Source organism: Sminthopsis crassicaudata, chromosome 3 (assembly GCF_048593235.1).
Source record: "Sminthopsis crassicaudata isolate SCR6 chromosome 3, ASM4859323v1, whole genome shotgun sequence".
In the NCBI taxonomy this organism is placed as follows: Eukaryota; Metazoa; Chordata; class Mammalia; order Dasyuromorphia; family Dasyuridae; genus Sminthopsis; species Sminthopsis crassicaudata.
In genome coordinates this window covers 117,326,794-117,341,095 of record NC_133619.1, presented here as the reverse complement: position 1 = coordinate 117,341,095, position 14,302 = coordinate 117,326,794, and the positions used below count along the sequence as shown (strand labels likewise).

General features: G+C 35.1%; 1 protein-coding gene across 11 annotated transcripts in view; it reads left to right on the top strand.

The window, feature by feature from the left end:
• Window positions 1-14,302, top strand: part of KLF12 (KLF transcription factor 12) — a 536,656-nt gene that overhangs the window by 395,799 nt on the left and 126,555 nt on the right. For 10 of the 11 annotated variants that reach the window (XM_074299257.1, XM_074299253.1, XM_074299256.1 and 7 more), the window contains one exon: window positions 13,311-13,446. In XM_074299257.1, the coding sequence (XP_074155358.1) occupies window positions 13,311-13,446 (136 nt within the window). Of the gene's footprint in view, window positions 1-13,310; window positions 14,295-14,302 lie in introns of those variants that run through there. The other variant, XM_074299263.1, reaches the window with a different exon arrangement.

Genomic DNA, 14,302 nt, shown 5'->3' with positions numbered 1-14,302 from the left:
AATATAGATTAAACTATAAGGATATTGTTCTCCCCACTTACTATAGCCACTAATATAGAAATTATAATTTCTTCTTTGTAAAGAGCTGTGGAAAAATAGATATTTTCTTTATAGGATCATAAATTTTGAAGGAAGGGAAATGAGCATTTATATAACTCTTAAGCACTTTTTCAAAAAAAAAAAAACAAAAAACAATTATCTCATTTGATTTTCTTAACAACTCCAAAGGCAGGTAGTATTATTATGGTTGATGCAAATTTGCATCTTCAATTTGGACAGATAGTTAAGCACCAAAGAATTTAGAATAAATAACCACTTTAGAAAAACCATATCATCTCATCATTTTATAAATGAGGCTCAGAAAGAGTGGATACCCAGGATCACATTGTACCAAGAAGAGCCTAATATAATGGCCAAGACTCCAAGGGTCAGGTCAGTTCATTGTATTGAAATATTTCTTAGTCAGAATACCCAGATTCAAATCCTAAAAGACAACAAAAAGATTTTCTCCTCAAGAAGTACCATTTATAACATAGTAATACACTATCAATTTTCTGCCTTGACTAACTGCTTGGAAAGCTCCTTCAGGGTAAGGACTATTATGTCCTTATTTTTGCCATCCTTGGTTTCAGCATGATTCTTGACACATAATAGATGTTTCTACGTTCTGTATCTGTGAGTGTTTGTTAAAATATATTTTATTTGCCATCTTTTATTTTAACATTGCCCTAAGTTTCACCCTTCATCTTTTCCCTTCCCCTATCAGAGATTTTATTTTTTAAAAATATCTTTATTAAATGCTTCTTGTTTGATTCTAAAGTCTCTTATAGCCCTAATCTATAATCTTCTGATACAAAAGCCAAAATTCATCCATATGCTACATCGCTTCTCAGAAACTGGCCTATGGGCAATGTTAGATCCTGAATCCCCAAGGAGTCCAAAGATCTTTGAGTAGATTACGAGTTGGATTCCAACTAAATATAAGGGGGCAGGGGAGGAGAAAGTCTTCCTTGCATTTAGGGTGATTAAATAGTAGAACTTCCTTAGGAAATGGTGAGAATCCTGTGGCTTAAAATGTTCACTGAAGCCAGATGCTCATTTGTGAAAGATGTTGAAGAAATTCCTCTACTGCTTGGTAATTTGAATTATATAGTCTTTAACTTCCCTTCCATTTCTGAGGTTCTGTGATTTTCTTTCATTTTGTATTTTTTGTTTGCCCCCCCCCTTTTTTTTTAACCATTTACCTATTTAATGGGATCAGGATTTTTTCTTTGTATATGTGTGTATACATATTTCCATATATGTACATGGTCCTTCACAAATGAGTATCTGGACCTTGTTTTTTAATCTCTGGGAAGAGGAAAGGAAAAGATAATGAGTGAAATTTAGGGCACTGGTAAAACAAGATAGAAGTAAAAATATATTTTTTAAAAACACAGACAAAAAAATCTATTATATGTACATATGAAAAATGTCCCCCTCCAATAATTATACTTATATTAAATAAGATATTTAATACAACTGTATCATAGAATCAGTTTTTTCTTAGAATGTCAATACCTCTAGCTGCACCCAAACATTTTTGTTGCCACATTTTGACTATTCTCTTCCTTTGTACAATATTCTTCATCCTTTCCCACCCCCACTGCTATTTTTTCCTTGCCTTGAAACGGCAGCCATCCTGCCAAAAGAGGCTTCACAAAGTAGAAAGTACTTTGTCCTTGACAGGGCAAACAATTAGAGAATCAGCAAGAAGCAGCTAGCTTGTCACTAACTGAAGTGGGGAGCAACGAGAACCTGTCGGCACTATTCTCTTCCTTCCTGCCCAATGTCTCTCATTCCTATTTTGTTTCCCTACTGCCTCACCTGGTCTGTGAGTGTGTTATAAAATATTTCCCTTCTTATTCTATTAAGGATTACTAAGCCTTGAAAATCTTTTATAGTGGAAATTATAATTGGATGACCAAGGAAAGTATTTCCCACCTTGTCTATACAAAGAGAAGTGTTTAGATCTCTTAACCTAAGCTGCAGGCAACTCCTAACTCAAAGGTGAAATGATGCTCATTGATGCAGTTTGAACCTATTAGTCATTTTCTTTGTAAATGAGAACAGGCAGAAACCAGCAAGAAGTGGATGGTAGAAATAAAATTTGGGGAAAAAAGTTTGAAAGAAGTCCAAATTTGAAAACTATAAATCATGGAAAGTATGTGATAAAGAGAACATCAATGATGATGATGGTGGTGGTGATGATGATGATGATGATGATGATGATGATGATGATGATGATAGATGAGCTGGGAGAGAAAGGTGAAAATAGGGTAGCTTTCATCAGGTCTAAGTACTACTTAAGTGAGGAAACTTAATTCCCTTAAATAGTACAGTAATATCAACCAGGCACCTAAATAGTGAGCCTGGTGAAACAACAACAATCCTATGAATTAGATGTACTAGAATTATCATCTATATTTATGAAATTGCCCTCTATGGTATGAAACAGGGAATGAGGGAATCAGAAAGCTCAAAAACTCCTTGAGGTCACATATTAACTATAAAGAGCCCTTTTGTAGATTAAACCCAGCTCTCTTGATTACAAATCCAGCATATTCCTAAAAGGAAAAGGAAATTCCAGATGGAGCAATGATGCTCCAGGTCGATGCTGTGATTACCTATAGCACCAACTTCAGATCAGTTGGGAATAGAGCCCAGATAACTTAAGGCTTTGTGCTTTCCAAGAATTTCCTTTATATACTGTTGTTATTTTCATTTTCTTTTAATTTCTTAGGATCAAAGTTCTTTTAAACTACAATGTTTGATCTGCAGTCAGTGTTGACAAAATGCCTCTAGAGATAGCAATATTATCAGTTTACTAGTAGAGAAGCTAGGGAGCTGGGAGGCAGAAGTGAAGATCTGGCAAAGAAAGCGAAGCTATAGAAGTGGTGTTTTTAAGTAAAATCATTCCACTATAAATGTGAGTAAGGCTGGTTACCTCAATGACCTGCAACTGTATGAGGAGAGAATTTCAGGGAACAGAGTGCCCACAACTCCCCATTCCAAAGGTGAATTTCAAAGAAAAAAAAATCACAGAATTGGTACCCTTCAAGTCAATGGCAGTTCATCTCCCACTCCTAGTCTGTCTCCTCCAGCTGAAGGAAACAAGACATTTTAGGAGATTCCAATTAAATTTTCCCCAATTATATCAGAATGAGTCATTCTTTAGTAAATGAGGGGTGAGAATTGCAGAAAGCATTGAGGTTTGACAGGAGTATATCATGAATATTTTCCTCAAGAAGGAAATTGGGCACTGAAAAGCATGAGTATTAAACATATCACCACCACCCACAACTCCTCCAAAAATTGATTGTATCTCAACTAATAGGAGCTCCTCAATATGAAAATATGAAAACTCCTCAAGGGCCCTTTTCAAAGTTAAAATAAGAGGAGTTCATTATATAAGTAAGTTCCATGAATGTGATTATATCCATCATGCCAATTTTTAAAAGTCTTTCCAAATTTTTCTTGGTAAAAAGACATCTTTATATATTGGTAGCAGATATAATGCAATGCATTTATTGCAATGTTAGAAGAAATAGATTTTTGTGTATAAAAAAGTGAATTAAAATATATATGTAGCATAATAAGTTTTTATTTTAAAAATAGTTTAAAACTGCAAAAATAATAATTATCTCATTAATTAGATGTCAGATATCTTCTATAATGATATATGACATTTTATTTAACTTTGTAGAGCTAGTGTATAAACCAGGGGTGCTCAAATTTTGGCCCATAGGCCAGATGCGGCCCTCTGAGGATGTTTATGCGGCCTCTGGTTATGGCAAATGGGCTGAGGGGTGGAGACAGAGTGTGAGCTTTTGTTTTTACTATAGTCCGGCCCTCCAACAGTCTGAGGGACAGTGAACTGGCCCCTATCTAAAAAGTTTGAGGACCACTGGCTACTAAACAGAAGCAATCTACAGGATCTGAGAAAAGGATCTAGGAGAATAGCATTACTACATATTAATGAACAGGAATTCCTTTCATGACATCAATGAATGAAGTCAGCAAAGAAGAATTTATTAAGCACCTCCTAGTCTCAAGCACTCTTCTTGGTCCTGTGAATACAAAGAAAGATAAAATAATTTTTACTCTCAAAAGGCTTACATTCTATGTATATATACACATTAACTATAAATATATATATAGACACAAAGTGAAAAATAAGGTAGTTTTGAGGGGATGGGATTAGCAGCAGGAAGGGGTGGATCGGGCCAGTACTCAGGTAGAAAGTGGTACTTGAACTGGGCTTTGATACAGCATAAAGACAGAGGTGGGGAGGGAGTACACTCTAGGAACTGGAGCCAGGAATGGGAAAAGGTACAGACAGAGAAGATGGACCATCTTATGTCAGGATTAGCAAGAAGTCTAATTTGAGTGGATTGTGGAATTCATTAAAGAAGAATAATATGTACTTAGCTTTGAAAGCTGGATTATAGCCAGGTGTTTGAACAGCTTTAAAATGTCCAACTGAAGAATTTGTATTTGATTCTAGAAGTAATAGAGTTATAGGAGAATAGAGAAGAAGGATATTCTTGGTCAGGCATGCAATAGGGACATCAGTCTGGAAGCTGTGTGGAGGATGGATAGGAGAAAAAAAGACTTAGGCAAGTAGTGATAAGGACCTGAAATACAGTAATAAATATGAGAATAAAAGGAATGGGAGAGATATGAGATAGGTTGTGGAAGTTAAAAAAATATATAAAATTTGGCAACTGACTAGTGATATAGAATATAAAGGAGTTTAAATGTTGCCTCAGACACTTAACCTGGCTCTGGCCAAGTTACTTAGCCCCAATTGCCTTACCCCCAAACAGAGAGAGAGAGAGAGAGAGAGAGAGAGAGAGAGAGAGAGAGAGAGAGAGAGAGAGAGAGAGAGAGAAAGAGAGAGAGAGAGAGAGAGACAGAGAGACAGAGAGACAGAGAGACAGAGAGACAGAGAGAGAGAGAGAAAGTAAGAAATTTTGAGGGGGATCTTTAGGGAAGAATTCAATTCAACAAGCATTGATTAAATACTAATAACAGGAAAAGGTACCTGTAGGAAGTAATACTTGAGTCAAGCTCTAAAAACAAAGGATTCCAGAAGAGGAAAATAACAATCTAGGGATGAGAACAGCATAGAAGGAAAGGTATACGAGGAGAAGGTAACAGTGTCACGGACAGAGAACAGCTAATTCACTAGATTGGCTGAAATGTAGAGGACTGGAGAAGGAGGAGGAGTAATATAAAATCAGACTGTGAAGGGCCTTAAATGCCAAACTGAGTTTTTGTATTCTATTCTAGAGGAACTTAAGAGTCCCTGAATTTTCTTGAACAGTGGAGTGACATAATCAGACCTGTGCTATCAGTTTGGAAATTGTGTGAAGGATATATTGGAGAGACAAGAGACTGGAAACATGAAGACCAATTAGAGTTAATCAAAATAGTCCAGGAAGAAATGTAAACATAAGGTAGTGAGAGAAGAGGAGAGATGTAAGAGATATTATAGAGATTAAACAACAGTTATAGAATCAGCAATTATTTCTTTCCATTTTTAGTACTCCGAAGTGTAGTTCATCTGGTCATCCTGACTTGAACTCTTTGAGGCAAATTTCATCTCCCTTATTGTCTCTGCATTTATTTGTGTCATCTTGATATAAATAGTTTTTATTCTATCCTTAATGTCCAATGATCATTTTTCATGCAAACAAAATAGAAGTCAAATAAGAGTTGAAGAATTGTGCCTTCTCTTCACATTATTATCATACCTGTCCCTTTCTGATATTTCTCTTTTCTCAAATATAACTACTAAAACAGATACTTTTTTTATTATCTTTAGTATTCAGCACTAACATTGTCTCTTTCTGAACTCTAGGGCTATGACACAATGCCTATAGGAATATTTTACTCCTATGTTTATTCTACAAACTTTCCTTCATTTCCATTTTATGAAGATGCCTTTTAAAAATGAAAGTAGGTGGGTTAATAAGACCCTTTTATAACTACATTATTTTCTTCCTGTCCTATGTTCAAGGCATGCATGTGGGTTTGTGTATGTCATTCTTCTTCACTGGAATTGTTTCTTTTTATGTTTTCTGAATGATATTCTTTAGGTCTTGATCTCTATCCATCTTTAGCTGACTCTTCCTATTGAAATCTTACTTTATTTCTCTGAAGCCTTTAAAATCTACTCTCCTAAAAAATCCAAGATAGATGTCAGCCTCTTTCTAAATTTTTCTCACCTCTATCACATATTCTAAAATAGACTAATCACTTCCTATCAAAATTATTTTCATTTTTGATTTTTGCAGCTAGTTGTTTCTTTCTTCTAGATCAGAATTAGTTCCAAGAAATCAGCTTCTCTTATTATAAGCTATGCTTTCAAATCATCATTGCTAATAAGCTGCTCTGTGCTTATATTCATTGTTCTTTTGTTCACCCATAATTTTGCTTCTGACTACAGGTGTGAGAAAGGTATCTAGGTTACACCTTCTTTATTATGACTTCTTCTAAAAAGTTGTTTGCGAAGATTCAGGATTGTCAGATATCATATCTGCACTGGCTTCCAGAATGACTTCTCATCTCCCTCCATCCTTAGAAACTGTACAATGGAATGGTTGAAAGACTTGACCAAAGGCAAAACATTAGATTGGAGAACATGATTTTCAGTTTGAGGAAGATTATATTTTAATATGTTTGTTATATAAATGTTGTTCCCTATAATAAACTGAAAACTCTCCTTGTGATTATATGTCCAATGCCTACCATAGTGATTGGATCATAACAGATTCTTAATAAAATTCTTAATATTTGTTGAGTTATTGATTTCTGTACTTTTTGGGAAAATTAAATTGTCACTAGCAAGTAAACAATTTATTAACTGCTCTATTTTTAATAGAAGGATAGAATACTGACAACTGTCTAGATTGTGGACATCCTACAGGCACCCTTTCCTGATCACTATTACATACCTCTGTGATAGTTTTCTGATGTTTTCCAAGCTTTTCATCTATTTTCTCTCCTTTCCAAGAAACCCATGGTATATTCCCATTGCAAGGTATCTTGTGTTGTTTCCTTTCATAATATTCATCCATATGTTCCCTATCATGCTTCCTTATTTTGTTTTTGGGATTTCTGCATTTTGAATATCTTAAGACATTCCTCTATTCGCTCCTCTCTTCAGCTAGTGTCTTTGTTTCAGGCATTCTTTCTAGAGCCATAAGCCCATCAGTACTCCTAGTTTATCTTGTTAGTTAGTATGTCTATAAAGTAGAATTCGTAACCTTACTTTATATTTAGCACTTGGGAACATTTTTGTGGTCTTGAGTTTTACTGACAGATCTTTTCTGGGACACTGGCTCCTCTGATGTAGCGGTGTCTTTTGCTTCATTCTACTTGATTTATATCAAAAGTACACGATTTTCTATCTATGAGTACTCCACTTACTAATACAGAAATCAACTCCCTCTACACTTTAATAGATAGTTTTATGCTCTTTTCTGACCTCACCTGGTGGACAAACCTCTAATAACCCTTTGTAAACTTAGCTGGGCTAATTCTTTGATGATAAATATTCAGACTATTTTTTTGCATCCCTACAAAGAATCTTTTTTCTGCTTGGTAGGACCTGCTAGAGCATCTGTTCCATTGGCCTCAAGTTAGGAAACCAAGCCATTGATATTATGACCAGCTGTAGGACTTCAGTGGCAAGCTTTATTTGAACCTGATTTTTTTTGAAAGGGGCATCAAGTTTAAGTGAGCAGTTCTTGGAGGATTTATTCTTACATTTGCTTTTATATGAGCATTGTGTTGCTCAGTTGGGACCTTAGGCAAGTAGTGATGAGGACTTGAAACACAGTAATAAACATGAGAGTAAAAGGATTGATTAAATACTAATAACAGGAATGGGAGAGATATGAGATAAGTTGTGAAAGTTAAAAAAATGTAAAATTTAGCAACTGACTAGACATATAGAATATAAAGGATAGTCAAAAATTATTGGATGTAAGCTTGGTACCATTGATAGAAATTAAGAAATTTGGGGCAATGAAGTGCTGCAGTAGGTAAGAAGCATTGGCCCTGAAGTCAGGTTGACCTGGCCAGTAGCAGCTGCTGCATCTCGGGGCTCAATGAAGCGCTGGGTGGTCTCCAGCAGGATGGCGAGACAGAGGCCGGTCAGGAAGATGGAGTTCACCAGGGCCCCCATCACCTCGGCCAGTTCCAGCCAAATGTTTTGTTCTGGGTGAATTGGGCCCTCCAGGGGAAGCTCTGGGCCACCAAGGCCACGATGAGGGCCAGTACATGGATGGCATGTGGAACAAGTCCGAGAACATCACTAGCAATGAGTTCAGCAACAGCATGCACAGCAGCCCGGCCCAGTTCCAACCCCAGTACCCCATGGGTGCTGACCCGACAAGTCTGAAATGGGCCCAATGCAATTAGAGCTGAACCCACAGACCAGCAGGAGAGTCTTGGGGCCAGGAGCCCGAGGAAATCAACCTTCAACTATTACCACCGAGACCCTCTGGGCAGAAGGGAAGACCTTGCAGGTACAATACTCTTATCTACTGTGCCACCTAACTGCCCATATAAAAAACATATAGTATTCATTTTTTTCAATTTTTTTTAGAGATGTCATATGTTCTGGTTATACATGCACATTAAATTTCTAAAAATGCATTTCTTTATGAAACATGTTAGGAGAAAAAAAAAAGGAAAAACCAAAAGAGGGGAAAAAAAGAAAAAAGAAAAACAGAAGAAAAAGGGCCTGGGGGAGTGAACATAACATGTGTTAATTTACATTCCGGCTTTATAGTTCTCTTTCTGAATGCAAATGAGGTTTTCTAGGCAAAGTTTATTGGAATTATCTTGGATCACTGAACCCCAGCCTGAGAAGAGTCAAGTTTTTTGTAGCTGTTCATCATACAATCTTGCTGTTACTGTGTACAATGTATTCCTGGTTCTACTTGTTTCATTTAGCATCAGTTCATCTTTCCAAGCCTTTCTAAAATCAGCTGGTTTGTCATTTTTTTTATGGAACAATAATATTCCATTATTTCATATATCACAACTTATTTAACCGTTCTCCAATTGATGAGGATTTACTCATTTTCCAATTCTTTGTTACCATAAAAACACTTGCTTGAAACATTTTTTCACTCCCTTATGATTTCTTTGGGATACAGACTCAGTAGTACCACTACTGGAGCAAAGGGTATGCACAGTTTTATAACCCTTTGGGTATAGTTCAAAATTGTTCTACAGAATGGTTGGATCATTTCACAACTCTGCTAACAATGCATTAGTGTCCCAGTTTTGCCACATCCCCTCCAACATTTATAGTTATCTTTTCCTGTTATCTCTGCTAATCTGATAGGTTTGAGGTGGTATAGCAGAATTGTTTTAATTTGCATTTCTCTAATCAATAGTCATTTAGAGCATTTTTTCATAGGATTATAGATGACCTTAATTTTATCATCTGAAAATTATTCATATTCTTTAACTATTTATCAATTGGGAATGATATTAATTGGGGAATTGTAGTCTTATAAATTTGACAGATTTCCTTATATAATTTAAGAATGAGGCCTTTATCAGAAACTCTGAATGAAAACATTTTCTCCCAACTTTGTACTTCCCTTTTAATCTTGTTTGTATTGGTTTTGCTTGTGCAAATTTTAATTTAATGTAATCAAAGTTGTATATTTTGAATTTCATAATGTTCTTTAGTTCTTCTTTGGTCAAAAATTCCTTCCTTCTCCAAAAATTTGATATCCTTTGATCTCCTAATTTGCTTATGGTGTCACCCTTTATAACCAAATCCTGTACCCATTTTAAATATACAGTCTGTAACTGAAGTGATTGACATAGATCAGATATCAATCTTGGGAAAACTTTTTTTGATTACTTCTTGAATACAAGTGCATGTTATATGAATATGGACATTACCTGAGCTATGGTATTGAAGATTCTCATTTGGACATTTCCTTTATAGTAAAAAAAAAAATTACAACACTCAGTATTTTCAATCCAGTTTCAATAATTTGAGCAGTTAATTTTAAATATCATCACTATCAAGTCATTCTCAATTCTCCTCGTAATCCTTTTTTCAAGAATTCAGAGAATGAGGTTCAGTATTGTTTGAGCTGTCACATGAAAGTATGTCCTGTTTTATAGGGCAATTTACTGTATCTGTAACCCACTTAGAATTTTATGTTTTAAGTCAGTAACACATACCTTAAAATAAGGGAACAGAGTAAACATTAAACAACAGACACAAGTATGAATGTGCAGCCTTTTAAAAGACAGTTCTGTTGTCAGAGCATAGACTAATAAAACATATTTACATTGTAAATTTACTGTTTATGACTTGTGTTTTGGATTGGGTGAATAGTGATTGGAGAGAATGATTGACGTAATGTTTTAAATTTTTTTACCCTCCAATCTCACATTTTCCTGAATAAGTGGAAAGTCCATGAGTGTATTCTTGCTCTCCAGATGATATTCTAGCTGTCAGTGAGTTTTGCCTGAGGGAAAGCTAGAAGTTTGGAGGGTTAGAATAATAGTAAAGTAGGGAAATTGGTTTACTAAATTAAGGGCCAGGAATACTTAGGATTTTAATAACTGTATAAGGGATAAGTAAGAAACATATGTTATATGTATCAAGTTGACCTTTTATCTTCATGTCTTTGAACTGGTAACCTCAGCATTGATCTCTCCTGGTTCCTTGAATATATCCCAACATTACTTCTACAACATTACCTCACCTGTAAAATAATAGCAGCACCTACTTCACAGGTTTTATTGTTTTTAAGCAGCAAAGGCAATAATATATAGAAAGCATTTTTAAATCTAAAAGAACTATATAAATGCAAGCTATTTCAATAATTATTTTGTACTTAACTTTATGCTGCATATATTTTTATATATACTCGTCATTTCCCTCACTAGATTGTAAGCTCAGTGTGAGTAGTTTTATTTTTGGCACTTATATATTGCTGATATCCATATCCTGAATGAATTTGGCCCTTGTCTCTAGATTTAATTGGTTATGAAAATAACGTAATTTTGCTTTAGAATTATTTTTACAAATGACTTATACCCATGTGGTTAGAATTATGTAAAAATGTTGCTCTCTAATTGTACTTCTTAAATTTGATCTGCTTTTTTTCTTTAAATCAATTGAAAGGAAACTTTTTTTGAGGTTTCACAACAGTTATAAAATATTAAGAACCGTTTTCCCTTAATGCGCTGTTAAGGTGGCTGAAAAAAGAAAAAGAATATGCTTAATTGTATATGCAATTTCTAAGAAGCTGATATGTAAAGTGACAATAGTTTAATTGAAGTTTAAAGTAAGAAAGTTAAATTCTAGAAATACCAATATAAGGCATTTCTTTGAAAAAGACATGCTTTCTTTGGGCACCAAGTTTTTCAGCAATAAGTGGATATTGACAGGATAGCCATATAGCTCAGAATATTTGTTTCCCTTGTTCATCCCAGAATTATAGAATTTCATAATAGGAAGACACTTTGGTAAAAATATTTGTTACAGTTCCTTTATTTTACAAATATGTAGAAACTGATTTTCAGAGAGGGAAAGTTCAGTGACATCATGTTGATGACAAAGTTGGTTTAAGAAATCAGTGCACCACTCTACAATTTTTTCATCAGCCAGTCAATAAGCAGGTATTAAGCACCTACTGTGTACATTGTGCTAAGAATTGGGAATACAAAAAAAAAAAAAGACAAAGGACCATCCTTCCTTTCAAAAAGGACAGTCTCATGCATTGGGCTAGACATTATTCAAGCAACTGAGTGCAAACAAATTATATAAAAGTTAAGTAGAAAATAAATAACAGAGAAAAAGCACTAGAATTAAGAAATATTGGAAAGGGCTTTTTGTAGATGTTGGAATCTTATCAGGAAAATTGAAGGAACTCAAGGAATCCAGGAGATTCCTGGATGAAGAGAAAGGGGGACAGCCAAAGGAAATGCCCTGAATTGAGAAATGGAATATCTTATTCAAAGAACAGCAAGAAGTCACAGATTCCAAATGTACATGGAGGGGATATAAAGTAGAACACTGGAAAGGTGGGTTGGGGCATGTAGTAGTTTGTGAAAGGCTTTTACTGGCAGAGTTTATATTTGATTCTGGGTGTGATAGGGAGCCACTGGAATTTATTGGGTGTTGGTATGTGTTTGTGAGTATATGTATGATCAGAACAAACTCAATTACTTTGGTACCTGAGTAGAGGACAAACTAGAGTAGAAATAGATTTGTGGCAGGCACACCAACCTATAGCCTATTGAAACACTCCAGGTGTGAAGAAATATGGACCTGCCCCACAACAATGACAGTATCAGAGGAGAGAAGCAAGGTGGAGCCCTTGAGAAATGTTGTTGCAAAGATGAAATCCACAGGTCTCCATTATAGCCTAGATATAGATTGAGAAGCAAGGAGTTGAAAAAAATATAATGTGCTATTCAAGAATGATAAGTTTGATCAGGCGTTCACAAGATGCTTATGCAAGATGTTCAGTGACTTTCAAGGAGTTGAAATGTTCTGCCAAGATTATATTAATGGGTGGGTACTTTCAAAGTCATCACTGGGTCACAACAACTTAGTTGATAATTCTTAGCCCCAAACTAATCCTTTAGCTTCAGTGAAAAGAGTGAGGGCTTTATTCCAACTTATTTAAACAGCTGTTTTGCATGCTTGATTCTTGTGTGTTTTTATCATTACATTCAACCTTCAGTTTTCAGGGCCATTGGGGAAATAGAATATGTTTATGTATGTTGAATATCTAAAAGCATAATTCTAGGCAATAGCTTCTATTTGTCCCCTGTTAAACCTGTTGTTGTAACACAAAACAATTAGCAAAACGGCCAGTTTTGAATTTCATGTTCTCTTCCCCCTCCATGGGGAGGTGTTAACAAGCTTTGACGTGGTTTGAAAGCTGGCAAAGAAGACAAGAAGCAAGAAGCATTGGATCGTATCTCAGTTAATAAACCACAAAATAGTTGGGTTGGGAATCAAGTAGTTTTAAAAGGTTTTAGCCTATAATTATGCCTTATAACTGGTTTAAGATTTGTCAAGTTGGGAATGTCATATGCAGAACAGAATTTGTACTCTTGGATTTCACTGTTCTTGTGATTTGTAGATAATTGTTCATTACAATTGCATGGAAGAGAAGATTGTGCTTGATATTGACCTGAGGAAAAATATGTTTCCACATACTAACTTGATTCTATTTTATGTCTTTCCTCCGTTATTTTTCTAGCACAAATGGACCCCCGAGGCCTATCTCCCAGACAAATTAAAAGTGACAGTGATGATGATGACCTGCCAAATGTGACCTTAGATAGCGTTAATGAAACTGGATCTACAGCCCTTTCCATAGCCAGAGCAGTACAAGAGTAAGTATCACATTCACAGGATGAAGTAAGAATTGTAGGGTGTTCGATTGATAATGGAAATACAGTGCATCATCTGCTGCACTTTGACTGGAAAGTGGCATATGTACTTATACCTCTCCATTCTGGGAGAAAATTAAGAAAAAGAAAAGTTGAGTTTGTTTGTTTCATGGCTGGTAAAATCATGTTAGAATAGCTAAAAGCAAAATCTAAATTCTTTGAAGAATACAATCTATACATATGCTTTTTTACAAGTGCTCCTATTACCTTGTCTTCAGCTTGTGAGGGATTTTTTTAAACAAAATTTCTGAATGTTATTGTATCCTTTTAGTCTGTTTTAAGAACTTTCTCAAATATAATTGCATATTTTTTGGGAAGATGAAATTACATTAGAAAGTTCTCTGAAAATTAAAAAGTAGATAATAAATGAAAATTTCTTTAATTTTCTTTTTTTCTGGCTTTAAGTAGGCTTAGGCCAAGGTTCACTGAGTCTTCAACCTTTTATTGACATTGACTTGCTTATATCTAAAACTGATTCCCTGGATAAGCAGCATGCATTTGTGTATGTATTGTCCTGAATTAGATAGCTTTCTAAAATTGTCTTCCCCGGGACAGTCGATAGCATTTGTAATTAGAATACCCAATTAATCAAATATCTGCCACATGCAAATTTGGAAGTTTACAGATTTATACCATTACTTCTTCAAGTTACCTTTTTATGGCCCTTGGGTTTTTATCCTTACTCCATAGTCATGTGACATGTGAGTAGAAAAACTTATCAGTTCTTAAACTTCATTAAAAGGAGAATCATATCCAGAGCAAGCATAGGGAATCACATTTTTGTCCTCTACATGGTCAG